General features: G+C 55.7%; 6 protein-coding genes across 6 annotated transcripts; 2 read left to right on the plus strand and 4 right to left on the minus strand.

The window, feature by feature from the left end:
- Positions 1–207: 207 nt before the first annotated feature.
- Positions 208–3,916, minus strand: B0T26DRAFT_747424 (type I 3-dehydroquinase-domain-containing protein; the record flags this gene model as incomplete). The annotated part of the gene is made up of 2 exons (XM_060444843.1): positions 208–312; positions 1,712–3,916. 2 exons carry the CDS (start codon positions 3,914–3,916, stop codon positions 208–210), a joined length of 2,310 nt encoding a protein of 769 aa, XP_060299907.1.
- Positions 3,917–7,116: 3,200 nt separating this feature from the next.
- On the minus strand, positions 7,117–8,190 carry B0T26DRAFT_638253 (uncharacterized protein; the record flags this gene model as incomplete). The annotated part of the gene is made up of 2 exons (XM_060437018.1): positions 7,117–7,933; positions 7,982–8,190. The coding sequence occupies 2 exons, from the start codon at positions 8,188–8,190 to the stop codon at positions 7,117–7,119; spliced, it is 1,026 nt and encodes a 341-aa protein (XP_060299908.1).
- A 388-nt stretch (positions 8,191–8,578) lies between these two features.
- Positions 8,579–9,492, minus strand: B0T26DRAFT_636502 (SAM-dependent RNA methyltransferase; the record flags this gene model as incomplete). Its single annotated transcript, XM_060436833.1, has 5 exons — positions 8,579–8,635; positions 8,694–8,812; positions 8,891–9,001; positions 9,068–9,085; positions 9,171–9,492. The coding sequence occupies 5 exons, from the start codon at positions 9,490–9,492 to the stop codon at positions 8,579–8,581; spliced, it is 627 nt and encodes a 208-aa protein (XP_060299909.1).
- A 1,175-nt stretch (positions 9,493–10,667) lies between these two features.
- On the plus strand, positions 10,668–12,752 carry B0T26DRAFT_637398 (Alpha/Beta hydrolase protein; the record flags this gene model as incomplete). The annotated part of the gene is made up of 3 exons (XM_060436924.1): positions 10,668–10,837; positions 10,906–11,266; positions 11,340–12,752. 3 exons carry the CDS (start codon positions 10,668–10,670, stop codon positions 12,750–12,752), a joined length of 1,944 nt encoding a protein of 647 aa, XP_060299910.1.
- Positions 12,753–13,271: 519 nt separating this feature from the next.
- On the minus strand, positions 13,272–15,140 carry B0T26DRAFT_115216 (cytokine-induced anti-apoptosis inhibitor 1, Fe-S biogenesis-domain-containing protein). Its single transcript, XM_060433295.1, has 3 exons — positions 14,179–15,140; positions 13,931–14,121; positions 13,272–13,835 (listed from the first exon to the last, which is right to left on the minus strand). The coding sequence occupies exons 1-3, from the start codon at positions 14,954–14,956 to the stop codon at positions 13,761–13,763; spliced, it is 1,044 nt and encodes a 347-aa protein (XP_060299911.1). The 5' UTR covers positions 14,957–15,140; the 3' UTR covers positions 13,272–13,760.
- Positions 15,141–15,311: 171 nt separating this feature from the next.
- B0T26DRAFT_115137 (uncharacterized protein) lies at positions 15,312–17,182 on the plus strand. Its single transcript, XM_060433294.1, has 5 exons — positions 15,312–16,352; positions 16,411–16,458; positions 16,508–16,613; positions 16,681–16,757; positions 16,810–17,182. The coding sequence occupies exons 1-5, from the start codon at positions 15,753–15,755 to the stop codon at positions 17,050–17,052; spliced, it is 1,074 nt and encodes a 357-aa protein (XP_060299912.1). The 5' UTR covers positions 15,312–15,752; the 3' UTR covers positions 17,053–17,182.
- The last annotated feature ends 5,572 nt before the right edge of the window (positions 17,183–22,754 follow it).

A 22,754-nucleotide genomic window follows, 5' to 3' on the forward strand; every position in this document is an offset into this window, starting at 1 on the left:
CCACTGCCCTAATTGCGCATCTTAGGAGCACGCGGATACATCCCGGCTGCATATCCTCGCCAACAATACCCGCATCAACATAGGCCCGATTCTACATTGCTATGATCGCCGACTCAGTTATATAATAACGCGGTATGAATGAGCTCTGCCTAGGCTTTGTAGCTACCCCGTCATTTCGTCAGCCCCCCTTTCACTTCCCCACGTCCATTAGCTCCGGTAGTTGGCCCAGCGCCACTCGCTACTGTTAAACGGCACGTCGTCCATCCGCGTGGGGACTTCCAGATGGAGATCAGGTGCCGGGTCGAGGTTCATCTCGGTTGTGGCTAGCTAACCTGACTGAGCTCCCCAATTGTCAGGTAAAGAGCCTGGACAGCGCCGTTTCATCGGCTCGAGGCGTCGAGATGCGTCATCGAACATGCTTGGGTGGATAGAAGGTCAGTGACACTGCGCGGTTTGTGGCCTAGAGACGGGAAGCCTTCTGCTAGTACCGCCCCGGAAAGGCCCTGGTTCTGCTTCATACCGAGAGCCACACCACTCAGTGGCGTCTACAGTGTCCGCCTCTTGCTCGTATCTATCATCTACTACCAGCAAAAGACCTCCTCGTCTTCTCGAGGCTCGTCGTCAATGTATAGCCCCACTCTCCCCGCCGCTGAGATAATGTCCCAATTTATACATCTTAGACATTCATGTCTTGGACGTCAAATACGAGCCTGGATTATCTGATCAATAGTATTCTGTACATAGCCGTAGAAACAAACAAACCTATGAACGTGCCTTCAAAATGAGGAGTTGACATCATCACTGTGTATATCATATGAAAAGACTATTAGCCATCTCCGGATGTCACCTGATCACCTCGCGGCCACAAATGGAGCCAAGACACCTGACCAACCACGGTTTGCATACATACCTAATATACACTGCCGATTCGATTTCATGAGTGTTGATCCCCATGAAGCGAGCTAGTAGTATCAACATACCCAGCGCTTTAGACCTGCTGGCCCCATAATGGCGAGACAGGATATTCCAAGGCACCGGTAAGTAAACATGGACGTCAAACTTGCAGTTATGGTATGTCTTGGGGATTTGGCCCGTATAAACACAAAAATAATCTCATTTTAAGTCTTTGATAGTATGGAGCCCTAGCTAAATCCAAGCCGGGGATGATATCTCCTTTTGTTGCTCCCTTTCCCTGCCCCCTTACACCTATATACTGTTCAGTTCCTGCCATGTACATAGGGGTATTGTCTAGCGAACAATGGCATCTAATGCCACCAGACCCATATCATGCTTTAGAATCTATGCCGCCACCCCCCACACCCATCATGTCGTGATACGTCAATGTCGTTATAAAGGCCGATGGTTGTCAAATCTATACAAGACCTGGTCCAACACCAGCTGCTCTCGGGGCATTCTCGTAGAATTTGATGTAGTCTACAAGAGATCATATCAGCTCCCGTAGATATTCGATAAGGCTCGAGCTGAACTTCAACCAATGTCAGCTCGAACTTATACCGGCGGTTGAATAGCGCCCAACCCCCGTCACAGCTAATTAGATACGCACCAAATGGTCTAACTATGTAATTGGCGATAGCAAGCTGGTTGCCGGTTCAGCTATCCTGGCCGCGGGGCCCTCTCTATTGCTTCCAAAGCTTGAGCCACATCAGAATAATGCCCTTCCGCTCGCGAGCCGGACAAAACTGTATGGTACATTCTGGCCGACTAGAAGCCGGAGAGTCTCGACGGTAGTGAACGCCGTGACATCTGCGGAACCGTACGCAGCAAAGCCGCTCTGCTGCGCAATTAGACCGGGATCTCCCTTGCGAGGGACCGAGCCGTCTGCGAGGTCGAGGAAAACTTTGCGAGAGTTTCCAGATCCTCGGGATCCAAAAACCCGAACCAGCATGCTGACTAGAGTGCTCTTTTCCGGCCCAAGAGCGCTTACAACCACAAATGGCGAGCCTGCCCCCGAACCTGCACCATTTGAGCTGACCATGCGCGCTCTCTGAAGGCTCTCGAGGCTATTAAATGGCTCAATGAGAAGATCTCTCGCAAGTGCTGGCGGGACTTTGAAGCCAACTGTGTACACCTTCCCAACCTTGAGAGCTTTGAGGGCAAAGATGGCGCTGGCCGCGTCATCACCCGACGATGCTAGAACGACGGCAGCGCGCCCAAAATAGGCCGAGGGGGCAAGGTCTCTGGTTAATGTGCTTAGAATTCCCTTCCACGACGCGTTTTCAAATACGAGAGACGTGTTCGGTGGAAGGCCGGTTTGTGCCGAGGCAAGAGGACCAAACGAGTCTCCATTCTCGTGACGAGAAGGGCTTGACGGCATCGATGCCGGCGCCGAAGACGAGGATCCAGTAGAGCTCGGCCGCAATATGATCGTATCAACCATACCAATCAGCTGGGCCGCTTCGCTGAGAACCGGCCCCGCGCCAGAGTTAGGAGTTGTCAAAAGGCTGCTGCTTGCCATGAGGCTCGCGAACGAGACGGCCGGGTTGAGATAAGCACCGCCAAAATCCTTCTGGTTGCACCACATCTCTATGAAGCTTGGCCCCTTAAGCTGCCGCTCAACCATAGAGAAGTGATGTGGCAAGCCTAACTCGTTGAAACATTTCTCGTAGAATGGTGCCTGAGGCGTAGCGCTTCGGGTTGAAGGGCTGCCGATGCCGTAAATATTCTTCTTGGGCAGCTGCCCCAGCAACGCCAACGCCTGGTTAATCTCGGATGCGCTCATCTGGCCCGGTGCTGCAATGATAGGTAAGAGTGGATGTGTGATTGGTGTAAAGACTCGGTTGAGGGTCCGGGAGAACTGCCCCGTCTCGCCCATGTTTACAGCTGATAGCGGAGGCGAGTCGGGGTACTGAGCCCTCATGCTGGACCGAAAGTACTCCAACTCGAAATTCTCGTTGTGGTCTTTGATTATCGCAATCATCTTCACAATGTCTGCGTAGCGCCTGGATTCCAGAAAAACGGACTCGGCCTGTTTTGACGGCCACTTGAAGTTGCCGGAGAAGTCGTGAAAAGCAGACATGATCCGGCTGTTGCCTCGCTTCTCGTAGAGCTTCCGCCTAATCGTCTCGGGGAGCCAAAGCTCAACGTCGATGTACTCAACACCCCACTGGATGGCGCGATAGAGATACTCGTAGTACAAATCCAGGTTGTCCATGGGAAACCGGCCGTTCTCCTTGGTACACCTTGTCGTGAAAATGATGGGCAACTCGGTTCTCTGGCGGAGTAGCATCACCTGCTCACCGACGTAGCTGAGGCTGGGGATTGCAGAGAATGTTCCGTCGCTAAGCGGCTCCTTGAGAAGGTCAACCCTGAGTTCGACGGCATCTGACCCCACAGTCAAGATGTCTATGTTTGGAAGCGCGGCGTGGACATCTGGGAATGTCGTTGATATGAAGTAGGTCCTCGGTTTTGCCATCAGAGTCTCGTGGTGATTCAACTGTCCGAGCGTGTGTGAGATGAATCGGGATAAATCCCGCCGAAAAAAGGGCGCATCTGTATAGAGAAACTCGTAGTCGCAGTGTTCCGAGAGGTAGACGTCAGGGGGCATGCCGAGATTGACGCAGTGCGCGTTGATGGCAACAACGGATGCCGTGTTTCGTATCGCGATATCAGCCTTTGCTCCTGTTGCGAAGACACCGACAACCAGACCCTGGTCCTCTCGACTCGCCTCTGTGAAGCTGTTGTTTAGGCGGTAGGGTTTCCCCAAGACTTCGGCAAATACCGCCACAATCTTGTCTTGCCCCTGGCCGTACATGATAACCACAGTTCTCGTATCTCCTCTTTGAGGTCCTCTTCCAAAGGTGAGATCGCCTGAGACGAGTGATGCCATTCCTCCAACGTCAACGTCCAAGGTTCGCGTGGGGCCGTTGATGCTCTGCGGCCTTGCCGGCGTGGCCATTGGCTCCAAATGCTGGACTGCCGCCATCATCTAGATGTTCTGATCCTCGATAGGGTGACAAGAAGCCGTAAACTGCCGTTGCGACCCCTCCCCAGGGACTCAAGGTAGTGCCTAGAAGTTCAATTTCCGCCTTAGCCTCGTATTCCCAGGGTGCCAGCCAGTAATAAGCAAGATCTCGTCTAAGAGTCCGCTGTGCATGGCCCCGGCCCCTGGAACGAGAGATGGTCTGAAGATCCCGGAAAAGAATTCTCGTCGACTATTTCGACGACGAGAAGATACACCTCTGCGGCGACCGGTGTCTCGACGAAAGCTTAGTTTATGGAAAGGAGTAGCCAGGAGAAAGCTTGGGGGCGGGCGAGTGCGAAGGTGCCGAAGCTATGTCCAGGATACCGGATGGCCCTTATCGCAGTAGGTGTACTGTACGGCCCTTGGTATCTTGCGAGTTAGAGCGAGTGGTTCTGTAGCCCTTGATGCGGAAGCAGCGGTTCAGAGAAAACGGCGGCGATTTTGGGGCGTCTCTCCAGCCAACCGACGTGGTGCAACCAGAGAAGGCTGTGAATGGTTCGATCGAGGGGGGTTGATGGTACGAGCAGACAGAGTGCTACGCTCCCACAACGTCAGAGATCCAGCAATGCGCAGCAGAGCCTCACAGATTAGCCGCGAAGTCCGCAAGCAAATCAGGGGTGCGAAGCAAAGCAGGTCAAGGCTCAAGGCAAGGGGCGTTGAGGCCGGTGGTAGCATCAGGTGTATTGCCACAGGGGCGGACTGGGCGTCATGGCACCGGGCAGCAGTCTTGAATATCTAGAGCATGGAAGGGCAAGGTCAAGGCAAGGGCAAGAGCAGCGCGATGCAGCGCGAGGACGGCAACTGGGCGATAGATAGGGTATATTGGGCTCTGTGGCCGCGGAGAGCGCCAAGCCGTGCTGAATTTCCCCGATGTTTGTTTTACCGTCAGTTAGGCAGGCGGCTGGAACTGAGAGGGCCGACCCAGACGATGCAATAAGCCGCGAGGGCTATCGGCATGGCATGCCACCTCTGCGGGCCAGGGTGCTGTGCTGGGTGCCACTGCTGGGGGCGGGAAGCAGCCCGAGGTAGGACTGGCTGGCCGCCAATAGCTGTGTCCTATAGGTGCTTGAGAGCCTGAGCCTGAGCCCGAGCCTATCGACATGGACGACAAGTGCAGCTCCTGTTCCTACTCATCGCATCGCATCGATAGGCAAGGCAGGCAAGGTAGGGACAGCTGCTCCCTCCAGTGTCGGCGCCGCAGTGACACTTGCACGCGCCTCGACTGCTTATCGGATGCACTCTGCTGCTGCCCCGACTCGTCTCGCATGAAGCTGGCAAATGGGACGGTTCCGGACAGACCCAAACGATTCCAAGTCTTTGAGAACTCGGTCAGGATGGGCGTAACCCCTAGACCTAGAGGTGGAGGCTACCGAGGCGGAAAGCGACCTCAAAAGAGACGGGATACCTTATGACCAAGGTCCTCGGCTTATCTACCGACGGGTAAGACCCGAATCTAAGGCACGAAGTAATCAGGTGTCAAACGGGATCCGCTAGAGCAAATTTGGCCGTCGACTTCGAGTTGAAGCTACCCTAAAGCCCCCGAATCGTGCCTGCCAAATATGTTGGTAGGTTGAGGTGAGGTGGTATGCTCCTGCCAGCTCTAGGCTACCAGAATCCGGGCCACAGAGGCAAGTTGGAAGGAACGTCCACAGACAGCGGGCAGTAGCAGGGGTGTCCCCGCAGCACCTCCACATTTTCTCCATCTCTGGAGAATCTCTTGCAGAATTCCGCCAATGGCAGATCTCTTGATGCTTTTGTCGACCGATCCCATGCCATGGCTTGACTTCCATCAGGAGCTAGGCAAGCAACACCCAATCGCCTCTTTAACATGGACAGAACACTGTAGAACAGAAAACGAGGCTCCCAACAGGCCTAGTGGTATACTCGAGGACCCCTTGGAGGTGTTCAACCCGCCTTTTCCCCCGCCGTGGCATGCGCGTCTCTTCCAAGCCTTGGCCCCATCCCGAGAATAGCACCCTCGGATTCCTGCCGTTTGGCATGCCGCGTTCAGGCTGAATGCAAAGAACAAGGGAAGGCGATCGCTCGAAGGGAGAAGGAGGGCTGGGAAAGATCTACCCGGATATCCCCATATTGCCTTGCAGCGCTGGGTGCGGGTAATTCTCCGAAATGGGCGATTCTACAGGGCAGTCGCTGCGTGCAGCTTGGCTTCATTGGCTTCGCTTGGGCGAAGAGACCACTGATGCCCCTCTCTCTGTATGTCATCGCTTACGCATTTGCCATTGCCAGTCTGGCGAGGGCACGTTACTGCCGGAAAAATGTCGAGCGAAGCCTTTCTGCGGCCAGACAGAAACAAGCCCTGGAGATACCTGTAGGGTAGGGGGGTCTCGTTCAACGCTTTGTAGAACAAGGTGGGCGTGACTGGCCTCATAAAGCTCATAGGGCAGTCTAGAAGTGTTCACATACGTCAAATATGAGTACGATGTGCCTGTTTCATCTGCATTCTGCCTCGGTCAGTGTAGAAGTTATGGCAAGTGTTTAGCTGTTCGCCACGCCGAACCCGTAAACAAACGAGGTTATCTACCCTCTACAAGCCATACTCAACCTCGCCAGCCGAACACAACGCGCATAACACATACGATTATAGCAGACCATGTAATAAACTGGCAACCATAACCGGCGGACAAGACATTTGCGGAAAACGCAATTCTCGGTTCCAAGTTTGCAAGGATGTGATATATGTACGTATGTATCGTATAATTAGACTTGAAGATAAGAGGCGAAACGAAACGAACAGTAGCGAACACCATGTGAGACGGACGGACCACACTCGCACGAACGGAACAACTAGACGACGACACTGCTCGCTAGCAACCTACAGTCACAAACACAAACAAGCCCGACAACACGGAGAAATGCAAAGCCACCTACCCGGATCGGACGGGCGCAAGACGTCCCCCGCCAAACCCGTTCTCACATTCTTTGCCCCTTTTTCAGGTATCCTCTTCCCAACAGCCAATGTAGGTATGCAAGCGGGTAGATAGGCAGGCAGGTAGCCAGCCAGCCAACTAGGCCCCTGAGCCCTGAGTAAAGTAAACAGGGAGGAACGGCTCCGTCTCCATCTTTCCCCAGAAGTTCAGAACCAAACCCAAACCCAAAAATGACACACGCCTCTCTCACCACAGCCCCCCAAGCCTAGCCTCGATCTCCCCAAAGACACTTACGCCCCTGAGTCCCAGGCCCGTGCCGACGCCCACAACAGCAGCACCAACACTGCGCATGCGGCGGTAGCCGTCAGCATCGAGCACGCCACCAACGCCCACGACCTGCACGTGAACAAGCGCAGGGTCCGCGTCCAGCATCCGCCGCAGCGTGGCCACGTTGCCAAGGGCGAGCGGGTGCAGCGGCGCACCGCCAAGACCGCCGACGCCTGGCGCCGGGAGCACAGGATTAAGACCAGTAGCGGATAGCACGAGGCACGAGCCGAGCGTGTTGGTCGCGGTGAGGAAGCTGACGGGCGACACGCGGCCGGCATCGGTGCCCGTGGCGGCCAGCGCGTCCATCAACGCGGAGAACTGCGCGGCGTGCGTGTACGGGGGCGTTTTGAGGCCGAAGGGGATGCGCGGGAGGTCTGCTGCTGGTCCATTGTTGGTGCTGGTGGCGGCGGTAGCGGTAGAGAGCGCGGCGAGGTACTCGGCCAGGGCGTCGCGCGAGTAGGCCGGCGGCGGCTTGTCGGGGATGTTGGGGCAGCTGAGGTTGACCTCGACGGCGAGCGGGAGCGCGACGTGGCGCTGCGCGGCGGCCACGAGCCAGTAGCTGGCGGCCACCTCGGCCGGGGTGCCGGTCACTGAGACGATGAAGCCCTTTGTCGGCCTGGCTGTCCTTTGCTGGCCCTCTTGTTGCTGCTCGTCTGATATCGTCTTGATGAAGCTTAGATACGTTTCCAAAGTGTGCGGGCTGTAGCCGAGGCAGTTGAGGCTTGCGTTTTTGGCGCTGTCGTGGCTCTTGGCGAGCTGGGCCGCCGTGACGTCTGGGCTGGACGCCGCGTGTGTGGCGGCGTCGAAGAGCACGTACTGATGCTTGCTGGGATCGTGGTCGAAGCCGCCGATGAGCGAGGTCCGAGTGGTGACAGCACCTGTCGATGTACAAGAGTAAAGGCTTCGGAGGTCATCCAGCGTGGTTGCCCAGGGGTTTGCAGAGTTGACAAGGGGCGGATCAATGTCTAACACCGGGGGCTTGTTGTTCACCATGGTGGCTTTTGTTATACGTCACGCGCTCCCTCCTTTTATTTCTTCTGACTGCCTGAAGGTTCCAATCGCCCGGATACCAAATATTACACTTGTCTATGTGAAAGATGTAGAACACCCTTTCCGCGAGAATGAGATGCTCTGCTCTGCTTTACCGTTCCCTCTCGACTGGGGCGGGGTTCTTGGGCCGTTGATGGGCCGTTGATAAGATAACAAATAGATCTAGCTGGAGACCCCGCTTGAGGGGCTGCGGAGAGAAGAGAGTGAGAGGGAGGAAGCAATGACATGATAGACGGAGACGGCGAGAACAGGGAAGCTACCCGAGAGACTTATACCTTGTTCGCTGTCAGTACTGTACTGTCGGCATCGCCTCCATTCTGACCGTCCTCGACTAGAAAAGATCGTCAATGGCCTTGTCGGCATCTTTCCCGATCAACTCCACCATCCCCTAGGAAGCAGTCAGCAAGAGGTCCGGGCCAGTCCCAGGCACGGCAGCACGCTCTCACCTTAGGCATGATGGGCTTGCCGTCGTCGCCCTTGACATAGCGGAAGGGCATTTCGGTGCACTCGTGCTCGTTGAACCGAATCTCTGGGAAGTCCAGGTACGGCACCTCTGCGACAGGAACTGAGAGACATATTCGGGGCATGTTAGACAAGACGCAATCCAGTCAACTGGTCGAGGTGATGGCTGGAAGAGACAAACTTTTGCCCTCGACGACCATGCGCGTGACACGCACTGCTGTGTCGGTGGTCATTTGCACCGGCCCCAGTCGGCGGCCCTCGAAGCCCTTTTTCCTCAGTTCGGACGTCCTGTCTGCGTGCGTGCGTGCGGTCTGTTAGACTCAGGCTAGCCAGGCGCGGGTTTCCAGAGCGGGTTTACCTCTAGGGGGGTCATCTCCTGCGGACACGCGTCAATGTGGTCGCTCGCCTCGCGCGAAATCGACATGGACTTGGGCTGGTTGATCGTCTGCTCGTTTACATACCCAGGATGCCTCCAAACAGGAAGACGTCAAATGTGTCTCCGTCTTCGGGCGACAGGTCCTTGGCCGCGGCGGGATCAAGCAGGCACACTCGTGCCTTGTTGTCTGCGTATATCTCCTCGACGCTGCGCGGCTCGGGGGTGAAGGAGGGGACGGCCCTCAGGGCGTCGGGGACCTTGAAGGCCGGGGCCAGCGACGAGAGGCAGAACTTTGCGCCAGTATCGTGCGACTCCTGCGCGATGGCGATGTATTCCAGCTCCGACCACGGCCCCAGCTCCTCGTCCAAATGCTCGACAATGTACGTTTTGTCGCCGGCTGAAGCCATCGCGTTAAGATCCCTTAGCAAGGTTGCTTATTATTATTCCGTGTAACTGGGACTCGAGACTAAAATATCTTGAAACAGGCAGCTTGTGCAAAAAAAAATTAAAAAAGCTTAAACTCTGCCAGGCTTTGCAGGCTGCGAGGCTGCGACCTATGGGATCGGGCACTGCTCCCTAAGTACGGATACCGCATAGATAAAAAGTCTAGCGGGGATGAGCTAGATCTACTCTCGCCGTTGCCATTTCTAGAGTGCGTCGTCTCGAGCCCTTGAGTCTCTTCTTGCATGAAAACTTTCATAGTCATTGATGAGCCTCCCAGAGAGAGCTACAGAACAGACACATCAACATGCAAACCCAGGCAACCGATTGAGGCACGTATCTGTATGTACTCCGGATGTAATCCGTACAGCGGTACGTAGTACATGATTACCGCTTGCGACTCTTAGTAATACGGATGGGCCGCTCTATTCAAGACTCGATCCGGCAACACGGCACGGGTTGAAGTTCCCCAGCTTTGAGCTAGAGGTGTTACTCAGCAATTCCTGGGCTGCTTGGGGTTGGCCTGAAGACTGGAGGGTCCCCGCGACTACGCCGGCCTCGTGAAACAAGCTCGAGGCAGAGGAACGGTCCAAATGCCCGAAATCAAATTCCCAAGTGCGAACTTGGAATACCAACATAATGGGATGGAAGCCACCCCAAGAATACAAGGAATACAGGGATACTCAGCCTTAGAGTTCCAGACTTCTGCTCCAAACGTTGGGCTGCTCTAGCGCCCGTCTCGCCAGTGTCTAGCGGTTGCTGGTGGCGCTGTTCCTGAATGGGCCCTGTAGGCTAAACCACTCAGGTCGCACTGTCCTCGACTGCCCTGTAGCTGGCGGGCCGAGCCCCAGTGAGTCGTCAGCCGCCTCCTGCGCCCTCAACCGTCCGTCCCCCCACCACCATCGTGTCGTACGTATTCGTACTCAAGGACAGATCTGTCGGTTGCAATCCTTGTTTCGTGTCGCCTCGAATTTCATCTTCCTTCCCCATTTGGTTACGATCTCTCCCTTTCACTCCCAATGACTGGTTTTGGTGCTACTCGGTAGCAAGCAATCGCCGCTCACCATTTTTGGGCTTCTATCTCTTTTCCACTGTCGGGGCCGCTGTATTAACTCCGGCGCGAACCGGGGGAGGAATCGCAATGGCTGCCGGTCACTTCTTGCCAAGCTGGAGGCGGCTCCCAGCTATCGCCGCCGCCCTCGCGCTCACATGGCCGGCCGCCCCGGCTGTTGCCGACAAGACTGCCGGCGACTACTTTGTCCACTCGCTGCCGGGCGCCCCTCCAGGACCCCTAGTAAAGATGCATGCCGGGTAAGTGTCTCAATCGTCGTTCCCTAGGCCGTCAAACTTACGCTGACGCGGCTGTCGCTCCTGCGCAGACACATCGAGGTCAACCCCGAACATAATGGCAACCTATTCTTCTGGCATTTCCAGAACAAGCACATTGCGAACAAGCAAAGGACCATCATCTGGCTGAACGGCGGCCCCGGGTGCAGCTCCGAGGATGGCGCGTTGATGGAGATTGGCCCGTACCGCCTCAAGGACGACCACACCCTCGTGTACAACAACGGCTCGTGGAACGAATTCGCAAACGTCATGTTTGTCGACAACCCTGTCGGCACCGGGTACAGCTATGTCAACACCGACAGCTATGTGCACGAGCTGGACGAGATGGCCGACCAGTTCATCATCTTCTTGGAGAAGTGGTTCGCCTTGTTCCCCGAGTACGAAAACGATGATGTGAGTTGATCTGCGGTTCCCCATTGGCAGTATTCGTGCTGTTGCATGCGATCTAACCTATGCCTTTCTCCAGCTTTACATTGCCGGAGAGTCTTACGCCGGTCAACACATCCCTTACATCGCAAAGCACCTTCTGGCCAGGAACAAGCAGCCGCAAATTCAGCACAAGTGGAATTTGATGGGCCTATTGATCGGCAACGGATGGATCTCGCCGCGAGAACAGTACGAAGCATACCTCCAATTCGCATACGAAAAGGGCTTGGTCGAGAAGGGAAGCGAGATTGGCAGCAAGCTCGAGGCTCAGAACCGCATTTGCCAGAAGGAGTTGGCCGTCAGCCCTGGAGCTATCGACAACGGCGACTGCGAAGCCGTGCTTCAAAACCTCCTCCAACTGACGGCGAAGCCGAAAGGGGACGGCAAGCAAGAGTGCTACAACATGTACGACGTGCGCCTTCGCGACGACTTCCCCTCGTGCGGCATGGCCTGGCCGCCTGACCTGGACTCCGTGACGCCGTATCTGCGCCGCAAGGACGTGGTGGATGCCCTGCACATCAACGCCAACAAGAACACGGGCTGGACTGAGTGCAACGGCATGGTCGGCCAGCAGTTCAAGCCCAGCAAGTCGAGGCCCTCGGGCGAGTTCCTGCCGGACCTCCTGAGCGAGGTGCCCATCGTCCTGTTCTCGGGCGCCGAGGACCTGATCTGCAACCACCTGGGCACCGAGGCGCTGATCGGCAACATGGCCTGGAACGGCAGGCGCGGCTTCGAGCTGTCCCCGGGGACCTGGGCGCCGCGGCGCGACTGGACCTTTGAGGGCCAGCCCGCGGGCTTCTGGCAGGAGGCGCGCAACCTGACGTACGTGCTCTTCTACAACAGCAGCCACATGGTCCCCTTCGACTACGCGCGGCGCACCCGCGACATGCTAGACCGCTTCATGGACGTCGACATCAGCAGCATCGGCGGCCAACCCACCGATAGCCGGCTCGACGGCGAGAAGCTCGGCCCCGAGACCACGGTCGGCGGCGCCGCCGGCAACGGCACCACCGAGCAGGAGGCCGCCAAGGCCAAGCTCGACGCCGCCAAATGGGAGGCCTACCGCAAGTCGGGCGAGCTCGTGCTGGTCATCGTCGCCATCGCCGCCGCCGCCTGGGGCTACTACGTCTGGCGCGACCGCCGCCGCCGCCGCGGCTACCTCGGCCTGGCTGCCGCTGCCCCCGGCGGCAGCACTACCCCATCGGGAGGCAGGCGCCGTGGCGGCGCCGCTGCCTCGGGCCTCGAGAACTTCCGTAATAAGCGCACCAACACCGACGTCGAGACAGGCGACTTTGACGAGGGCGAGCTCGACGACCTCCACGTCCCGACGGACCTCGCCCACGACGACCGGTACAGCGTGGGCGGCGCGAGCGACGACGAAGCGGACGTCGCGGTCGAAAAGGGGGCTGCTCGCGGTGGCGGTCATCGGAATGGCACGACAAGCCGGAATTAGAAAACCTGATTTGGCCTGTCTCTTTTTTTTAAATCAGGTGAAGCGGGGAGGGGTGTGATTTGCATGGCATTGCATAACATTCTCGCGAAAACAAAAAAAAAACACATCAAAAATATCTATACCAAGGGGAATTGTTCAAAAAACTAACAAAACAAGACAAACCCATCTAATAGCATGCGCATCTCCTTGTGGTGAGAGTGAGAGCATGGGCCACGCGTGTTTCCATTCCGTCCAAGGATATTTCTTGTCTTGTCATGCAAAGCAAAGCATAGTATGGTACGGTATGGTATCTTTGGTATGGTAGGGGGGAGGACGGGATGCGGTTTCAAAGGGCAAGATGCGTGTGTGGCATGGCGTTTATAAGGGGGGACAGATATTTTAGAAGGAAGGGTATGTTTCTTTGCTGTCTTTTCATGCAAACAAGCGAGTAAGTAAGCAAGCAAGCAAGCATGTCGAGACACGATATTTTGTATATAAAGATGAATGAAAATACAACATTATATAAACTAGAACATCTGCTTTGATTAGTTTTTTTTAGTGAAATTGTGAGGGTAGGTTGCTGCCTTATATAAGGTGTTTAGATAGCGAGCATGTCACCACTGCAGTAGATTCCAGTCTCGTCCGTTGATGAAAAGGGGGTCATGTCTCGTTTTTTTGCCTACCTGCCCGTTTTCCTATCCGTTTACCCGACTACGTAGCTCTCTGGCTGTTGTCTGTCTATTGCTTACTGTAGGTGTCTAATAATTTCCCCCAAGGCACGTAACGCGCACACTTACTGCTTGCTCGCTCAACAGGCTTTGGCAGTTCTTCCTCCATGTGTGGCCATGCACGCCTACCGGTTTCTTCCCCACCTTGCCCGGTGGACTTCTACCAATAATCCTTCCCCAACTGCACGTCTATACTGCCCGCGAAGAACCCGGAGCGTGTCATTCGCAGCTAAAGCGGCAGGCCAGCGGCTTTTGGTTTCAAGTCTCAGTGTGTGTTCCCGTCCCGAGTGTGAGGGTCTCCTCACAGCTGCGCGGCATTGTTGAGGATCATGACTTCTTCGCCTAGCTTGAACGGGGGCAAGCCGACGTACGGGCACTTTTAGAGAATCACGGTCAGCGCTGTTAGTCTAGCAAGGAGATGGAATAGGCTCGTGTGGAAGGGGTAGGGTTTGAAAGGGGGCGGCAACTCACCCCATCGCATCGGAAGGCGTCGCCCAATGCGCAGTTCCCGCAGGAGCCCGTCTTGCCTGGCACGGTGAGATCGAGCTCCAGCTCGTTCAGGTCTGCCACGTTCAGCTTCAGCGCGTTCAGGTCCTTATCCGCCTTGGCTCTCCGCGCCTTGTCCTCGGCCTCGAGCCGCTCTGCCAAGCCGCAGGTACAGTCTGTCACCGCGATGTTAGTTTGCGACTAGAATGGAGCTCAGCTGCGCAGTAACCCACCCTTGCACGCCCGTCGCTTCTTGCCCGGCTTGGGCTGGCACTCGGGCGCGAGCGGCACCGGACGCCGTAGGTCCTCCTCGGTCAGCAGCGTATCCTCGTCTATGAGCGCGTCGTCGTCGAGTTCGTCGTCGTCTTCGGCATCTAGGTCGAGGTCGTCGCTGAAGCGGACGAATCCAACTCCTGTCGGCACCACTGCCGGGGCTGCGGCGGGGGGGGGGGCCGTCGTCATACTCCCGTTCGCGCCCTTCCTCTTCAGCCCAAACCGCAACGGCACGGCCTCCTCCTCGGCGTACTCTGGCTTGGTGAAGCCGCCGCTGTCGGCTACCAGGCCCGCCAGCACGGCCTCGCGGGCCGCCGCCGCCACTTCTGTCCCCGCGGTGGTGTTGCTGGGGGACGACCCTAGACTTCCATCCTCGCTGCGCAGCGCGCCGCCGGCCTTGAGCGCAGGCACCAGGCGCGCCCACACGTCGCGCCCGCCCAGCAGACCCGCAGCCTCTGCGCGGCGGCTGCCGTCGGGGTCGGTCAGCACCAAGACCAGGTCGTAGGTGGCGGCGGGCAGCGTCACGAGTCCGACGGCGAGGCGGTCTAGCATCTGCAGTTCTGTGGTGGCGCGGCTGAAGGTGGTGAAGAGGGAGCTGATGCGCTCCTCGCGCGAGGCGATCGAGGGCGGCGCCAGCAGGAGGGTCCGCGGGCCATTGTTGGTGCTGGACGAAGACTGGGGGGTGAAGATGGTGGGGTCGTCGAAGTCGGACGTGAAATCGATCGAAATGGGCGCCATCGTGACGGAGGCCGGTGGGCGGCGGTTATCCGGTCGCTTTTCTCTTCTTGGATGGCGGGGGATTAAGATAGAGTGAGCAATTAATGCAGGATGTTCTTCCTTCTTAGACTCTCGAGGTTGGGCGGTTTGCGGGCTTGTGGGAGAAAATGTCAAAAGTCTTCCCCAGGCTCTGATTTGAAATACAAAGCCTCGCCACCGAAATCGCAGGCGTGCAGTTTTGAGGCTTCGCACTGTCCCATGGGCTAGTTTGCTGTCGTATGCACAGTGTCAACAACTGCCTTGGCGTAGCGTGTTGGTCACTGGCGCTCGAAATACCTTTTACCCCTCCAGCATCCATCTCCGAGGCTGGGAATACCCCGCAACCACAAAAGCGCGACTGGGTTTATCCCGATGTCAAGATGCGTCGTTTTGGTCTTGACAGCCCTCAATTTATCAGCGACTATGTGGAACGGATTCAAGCCGATAGCCTTATTAGTCTCGAGTTTCTTCAAATTTTAAACCGCTATTTCTGCAGCCGATTGCGTCCGTGATGCTGAACCATGGCAATGTGGGTTGCCGCGGGCAGCCTATCAGCGACTCTGCATTTGCACATTTCTGGAAGGCATCCATTCGAATCCACATTGACAGGACATCCTCCCTAAAATACTTACACCAGACCTTGTATCTCCAGACATCACTTGACGTCTTCAACATCCTGAGTACGTGTCGGTTCAACGCGATACTTTCAGAGTAAACAAGAGCGAGCAAATCAACTCGGTTCTATCTAGTCTAAGCTGTTTCAAAAGAAGAGAAAAAAATGCCCCTCAAAGACTCGTACCTGCTGCCGGCGGCGGCCGACATGCATGTGCATCTCAGGAACGCGCCGGGGCCCATATCGCAGCTGGTGACGCCGATGATTCGGCAGGCGGGCGTCGACTGCGTCTTCGTCATGCCCAACCTGGCGCCGCGGCCCATTGTCACGGTCGACGAGGCGCTCGAGTACCAGCGCCGCCTGCAGGCTCTCGACCCCAGCGTCACATACCTTATGTCGCTGTACATGCACGAGAGCCTCACGCCCGACGAGATCCGCAAGGCCAGGAAGGCCGGCATCGCGGGCGTCAAGGCCTATCCCCGGGGCGCGACCACCAACTCGCAGTGGGGCGTCGTCTCGTTCGAGCCCTTCCACGACGTGCTGGCCGCTATGGAGCAGGAGGGCGTTGTCCTCAACCTCCACGGCGAGGTCCCCAGCAGCGCCGCCGACGGCGTCACCGTCATGAACGCCGAGGCCAAGTTCCTCCCCGTCCTCGGCGAGCTCATCGCAAAGTACCCTCGCCTGCACATTGTCCTCGAGCACTGCACCACCGCTGCCGCCGTCGACGCCGTCAGGTCGTTTGGCGAGATTGTCGTCGGCACCATCGTACGTGCCTTCCTCGACGTGGGCGGGATTGATACTTGATGCTTACCTCGAGACACAGACAGCTCATCATCTATCTCTGCTCGTCGACGACTGGTCGGCCAATGTGGTAGGTTTATTTGCTTCGCCCCATCAAGAGATCACGCTGACAAGGCTAGAACAACTACTGCAAACCATCGGCCAAGAGCCCCGAGGACAGGCAGGCTCTGCTTGACGCCGTGGTTCGTAGTAACGGAAAGTTTTTCCTCGGCACAGACAGCGCACGTATGTGAACCCGCCCACTCCTTTCGCTCCCATTACAGTCTAATGTTCACTCACGATACCATTCCAGCGCACGACATCGGCGCAAAGAAAGGCAAAGGCAACACGGCCGCCGGCGTCTTCACTCAGCCGTACGCGCTGGGATACGTAAGTGGCTTCCATCCGGTCTCGTGCAACAAGATGATTGACAGCAACGCAGGTCCTCATGGCCCTCGAGGAGGCCATCCAGAGGGGCGACATCAGCGAGGACGACGTCACGGAGGACGCGCTGGTCGGCTTCTTTGGCACGTACGGGCGGCGGTTCTACGGCGCCGAGGCGGCGGACCGCAAGATCCTCCTGACCCGCGGCGGCCAGGTCATTGCCCAGTCTCTCAAGGGCGACGGCGCCGAGATTGTGCCGTTCCGCGCCGGCGAGACGACCTGGGGCGTAGAGTGGCAATAGCACTGTCTACGATGTAAAACGGGGGCTAAATGTGAATATATATACGTTTTGATGTTTGTCACTCAAAAACGACTGGATATAAACGGAAAAGGGGTGAACCGGGAATGATCGGGAACTCACACGACTAGACGCTTTTTTCTTTTTCTTTTTCTTTTTCTTTTTCTTTTTCTTTTTCTTTTTCTTTTTCTTTTTCTTTTTCTTTTTCTTTTTCTTTTTCTTTTTCTTTTTCTTTTTCTTTTTTCTTTTTTCTTTTTTTTTTTTTTTTTTACAAAATCCTGGCCATGACATGCCACATGCAACACGCCACATGCCACATGCCACATGGAACATTCCACGCAAACAAGGTGTAATGTCTTCAAGGGCCGGCCGTGAAGCTGTTAAGGCTTGGCAGTAGCTTAGCAGCATTGCCAAACAGGTCGCGTGTTTGAGCCTGTTGAAGTCGGGCCCCCTTCCCCCCCAAACTCCCTTGCCGATGTCGGGCATCTGGTCGCGGTAGATTGCCCGGGAAGGAATCGGAGGGCGCATGATCTATTGCGGCCCCCAATGGGAAACATTTCCTCGGACTAGGGTGGGTAGGGTAGATTGACTGGCCGACCTCTCTGGCCGCTGGCCAACCTGGCCAGCCCGGCCCCACCCGGTCTGGCCCTGTCCGCCCGCCTGTCCAGCTGCCTGCCGAGCTTGCACGGACTCAGAAGAGCTGTGTGTGCCTGCCGCACAGGGCATGTCGCCGTCGCCGAAGTTGCGGAGGGATCTAAAGAAAAGGACGGCTGATCAGAGCAGACAGAGCCTGTGATTGCCAACATGAATGGGTAGGGGGCACCAAAAACATGAGCTTCACTATAACAGGCAACACAGGGACAGACTGTCGTTTTGCAAACAAAAGTTGCAACCCCCCACCCCCGCCATTTCAAGCTTCTCACGTCATACCGGCCTTGAAATCCCCCCTGGAACCAGCAAATGTCACATCCATGCAGTAATAAAGGCAGAGAATGGAAAGGAGGTTAGAAAGAAAAAGAGAAAAGGGGAGAAAGCATATTTGTCAACAACGCCGATGTGCTGGTCCACTCCTTCACTGGGTTGACTTGCAGGCTTGACTTTATTGTTGTTCTGAACTGGCGCTTCCTTATGTTTATTTGTGTGTGGCGTCGTCCAACTAGTTCTAGGGGGGAAAAGTAGGTGTGTAGGTAAGCTTATTGTTCTAGCACCTAGGTTAAGGTCTGGCCGTGAAAAGGGGCCCAAGTGAGATCGGTGGGACGACTAACGCTGCTCTTATGCCCAGCAATGCGAGACGTTGTTGCTCACATAGGCATGCGCAAGACGTGTCGGGCCGCTTGGCACAGGGTGGCCACAAAAAGCACGACAACTCTGTGTACATGGAAAATAAGGGAATCAACACCCAGCTGTTCCCCATGTCAGACTCACGCGCCAGGAACAAGCAACCATGTAAACCCAAAGCAAGGCAGCGTCGTCTGAGTTGCCTAAACGCTTTCACTGCTACCCAGGTAACTAATTAAAATGCCGGATAACAAAAAGATGTTCGTCTTGCAAACAAGTGCAGAGCCAACCGGTTCTTTCCCTCCTCTATCTCACTTTCCTCCAGCCTAGAACTCGCTCTCCTTTGCAAAAAGGAGAAAAAGGAAAGAAATCAAAGGAGAGAGGTAAAAATCCGCCAGATCCACACGAAACAAGAATAAAAAATAATAAACCATAATAACACCGCCGGGATAGTCCACCACCTCATCGGCGCCCCGCCCCGTCCACCATACCTCTCTCCCTTGCACCTGAGCGGGTGGGTAAGGTAGCCACCTAGGTAGGCATCTTCACCCACCTCTCACCTTTCATTTTCTAGACTACTCCTTCCTCCTCCCCCTCCAGCACCGGTACAGCAAGTAGATGCCCACGCCGAGGAACACCGAGAAGACGAAAATGACCAGGAGAACGCCCAAGATCCCCGTGACTTGGGTCTTGCCCTTGCGCTTTTTCCGCGCCTCGAGGACGCCGCGCGCGATGAGCCGGGTCAACTCCATTTTTCTATTCTCTTTGGGTTTCTGTTTGGTGCTATATGGAAGCCGTTGTTGGTCTGCGCACAGACGTGTGTGCGTGTTGATCTGTGAGTTTGGGGTTGTCTACCTTACTCAACGAGTGGCTTCCGCAGTTGGTGGTATTGTTGTTGTTGTGTGTGTGTGTGTATATACTTATTTAAGTGTGTGTGCGGCGACGTCTCCCTAGTAGGTGGATCCCAAGTGGCTAAAGGGACGTGTGCATGTGTATTTGAGTGAGTGACGTCTTGTAGGTGGTGGCCAGGTGGGCAAGGGGGATGTCCGTGAGATGTGGATTAGTGTAAGCAAAAGGGGGCAAACGGCCGAGTAAATAGCTGGGTACGGTGTTATATAGGATGGGTATGTGACAACCCGCGGATTGTTCCTAGGTAAGCAAGATCCTTCTTTGTTTTGTTCTATTTGTTTACTTGTTTCGTAGTCAGGGGCCTGAAATGTTTTATAGTTTCGAACGCTAGGCCGGCGAGCGGGCCGCCCACTGCCGTGATACGTGAACGGATACCGGCCGTGAAACCGGCCGCCGGTCTGCACGTCCATGTCGGCACGTGGCCGGTAGGGCTGCGGACTGTGCGCCGGAAAACTCCGTTCCCAGTCTGTTGATAAAACGCCGAACCCATAGGTACAGAATCCAAAGAAACCTCCCCATATAGCGCCACTGCTGCCGGTCCGCAAGTTTCTCGCTCTCTCGACCACAGGACAGGGGATCGATCAACAGCTTCCTAGCCGTTAGAATGCCCTCATCAAGATCGAGCCGTGCTCCTCCGTGAATGGAAAAATGACAAACAGATCATGGCGATCACGAGAAAGATTACTGCAGGAACTCCAATCTTGGCAGCCAGTTTGGCATTTTCTTTCATCTGATGAGCGTCTGGCCAAACCACAGCCCGGGGCTCAATCACCATTGTTGCTGTCTTTGTAATAAACGGTGGGCTGTTCTCCGTATGAGCGTGTAAATATATATGTGTGTTTGTTTGTGTGATTGTTTGTGTGTCTGTGTGTAATTGTGGCGTTCCCTCATCAGGGGCCAGAGCGGAGGCGTGCGATTTTCGTTTGTGGTGTAAAAGGGGGCTGACTGACGCGCGGATAGAGATGGGACGCCAGGGCAGTTCTTATACCTAAGCGCGAGCGCTGGTGGCTGGGCCGTCAGTGTTTCTCGATTTGTCGTGCTATCTTACTTGAGTTGCAAAGCGGTTCTGGAAACAAGGCCGGCTAACGGGTCCCCCCAGCGACCTTGACGCCCGAACGGATACCGGCCGTGAAACCGGCCGCCGCACTGCACGTCCATGTTAGCACGTTGTCGGTAGGGCTAGCTGCTCGCTGTACGCGAGAAACTAGGTTGCGGCTCAAAACGCCAAACCCATACAGAAGGATATAAAGAAGCCCCTCCCTCAACAGAGTCGGTGTTTCTGGTTCACTAGTCCCTCCCTCTCTCGACCATAGGCGCAGGTCAAGGCCTCTTCCTCCGCCGTGAACGCCAAATCATCACACCGCCAATAATGAACGTAATAGGCACTGCATTAGGAATTCCAATCAGGGCACCCGTCTTGATCTGTTCATTATCACCGGACTCCCTGGTTGAACAGGTTGACGCCGAGGCTGAATCAGTAGGCTTGACTACATTGTCGTTATCTTTGCAATGAACGGGGGCTGTTCCTCGGATGAGCATGTATATATATGTGTGTGTTTTTGTTTGTGTCTGACTATGGCGTCTCCTTATCAGGTAGGTGGCCAGACCAGAGGCGTGCGACTTTGCTTTGTCGTGCGGGTGCAAAAAGGGGCTGAGTGATATGCGGATAGGTAGAGATGGGATAACAAGGCCGTTCTTTTATACCTTAGTACGAGACAAGCACTGGTGGACAGGTCGTGGATGTTTCTCGACTTTTTGTACTATGTACTATGTTAGGTGCGAAGAGGTTCAGGAAACAAGGCCGGGCTAACGGGGCCCCCCTTCACCGCCGTGACACGCGAATGGATACCAGCCGCGGACCGGCTGCCGGGCTGCCCCGTCCGTGTCGGCGGCATTCAGAATTCACGCGGGGCTAGCTGCTCACCTGGTACCGGAAGAACCGTTTGCCATTCTCTATCCTCTAAAAACCCCCCAAAAACTCCGTACAAAAGATAATCAACCCACAATGCCAGTGCTGCTAGCTCGCCGTTCGCTTCTCTCACCTCTCGCTCGCTCGCTTGCAGGTCATCGACGGCCGCCTAGCCGTGATCATGCCCTCACTCCTGTTCACGCCTCCTAATGCACTTGACAAGCAAAATAACTCCGCCAAGAAGGAACAAGAAACCAAATGCACCGCCAAGCACAATCATGGAATTTCTCAGCTACGGTATCTCACCCCGCCTCCGAACCCAGTCACCACGCGGGGCTCAATCAGGAACTTTGCATCCAATTTCATTGTTCTGCGCTGAATGGGAGCCGCTACTTGCGTGTAGGTGTGTGTCTGTTTATTGTCCCATTTAGGTATCACAAAGAAGAGGCGTATGACTTCGTTTCTGTCAGGTGTGGGCCGGCTGTGAAAAGGGGTCGAGTGATACGCGGGATTGGCGGGATTCCGTGGATTCCGGGGAGAGATGGGATGACAAGGCTGTTCTTATACCTAGGTACGTGAGCGCTAGGGCCTGGACCGCGCATGTTTCCGGGCCTGTTGTCTGCTCTGCGCCAAGGAGCTAAGTCTTCCTTCAAGTTTCGGACACGCGGCCGCCGGCCGGGCCCCTCACCGATGCGACGCCGGCCGCCATCCCCGCTGCCGGCCGGCCGGGCCGCCCCTAATCCTGGCCCGTCCAATCTCTCCCCTCCCCCGATGGTGTTTTCTCTCTCCGAGTGCAGCCGGAAAGGCACGGCAGTTTCTTCCCCCCCAAGACCAAAAGCCCCGCTAGTTTTTTCGATTCGCCCCTGTCAACAAAACAAACAAACGGCCCCCTCGGCCCTCTCCCTCTGTTTCACGCGCCTGGGACGTGTTACAAATCAGCAACTGGCCCAAGGGCATAGTATCTCGGATAGCAGACCTATTATTGTTGATGGACTAAACACGGGAGGGTTCTGTAGAGTTTTCTCTGCGTTGGTCCTTCAGCGTGCCAAGGAACTTGGGACACGGAGCGATAAGAATTCCCACGACAATAGCAATACCAATAGCAATACCGGCCACTACCCACCCCCCGTCGACCCCTATTTAGGCGAATCTCCCGACGATAGAGTCGATGGTGCTCGGTGAAATATGGCCGTTGTCATTGTGCGTGTGTTTGCGTGCGTTGCGTATCGTCTCTTGGAGAGCGATGAGTATATTGGCAGACAGGTAGGCTTTAGTAGGAGGCGTGCGAGGCGTTCGAGTTGAAATCTCAGCTGGGTACCTTGATAAGAATATGTGTTGAGTAAGGCGCGGATGGATATTCGGGTGGGACAAATGGGACGACGAGAATGTTCTTATACCTAGAAAGGCGATGAAGTGAATCGCAAACTTGTCTCGGTTGTTTACCCATTTCGGTTTCATTGTTTACGTCTTGCAGAATTTTGAGAATAATTGACGGTTGAGAGCCCCCGGGCCTCGATGTGATGTAATGATGAGGCGTGGGGATGGCCACCTGCCCGGCTCGCGAGGGGTGGAAAAGGGGCGCGATGTGCCAGACCATGGGGAGGCCTTG

Source organism: Lasiosphaeria miniovina (genome assembly GCF_030549165.1).
Source record: "Lasiosphaeria miniovina strain SMH2392-1A chromosome Unknown B0T26scaffold_2, whole genome shotgun sequence".
Lineage (NCBI taxonomy): Eukaryota > Fungi > Ascomycota > Sordariomycetes > Sordariales > Lasiosphaeriaceae > Lasiosphaeria > Lasiosphaeria miniovina.

Bases quoted from the DNA above. Each gene is read 5' to 3' on its own strand.
- B0T26DRAFT_115216 (XM_060433295.1), bottom strand. From the start codon at position 14,956: ATGGCGCCCATTTCGATCGATTTCACGTCCGACTTCGACGACCCCACC. The intron at 14,122-14,178 runs GTGGGTTACTGC...TCGCGGTGACAG, and splicing joins GAAGCGACGGGCGTGCAAGG to ACTGTACCTGCGGCTTGGCA. The intron at 13,836-13,930 runs GTGAGTTGCCGC...ATTCTCTAAAAG, and splicing joins ACGCCTTCCGATGCGATGGG to TGCCCGTACGTCGGCTTGCC.
- B0T26DRAFT_115137 (XM_060433294.1), top strand. From the start codon at position 15,753: ATGCCCCTCAAAGACTCGTACCTGCTGCCGGCGGCGGCCGACATGCAT. The intron at 16,353-16,410 runs GTACGTGCCTTC...CTCGAGACACAG, and splicing joins AGATTGTCGTCGGCACCATC to ACAGCTCATCATCTATCTCT. The intron at 16,459-16,507 runs GTAGGTTTATTT...TGACAAGGCTAG, and splicing joins ACGACTGGTCGGCCAATGTG to AACAACTACTGCAAACCATC.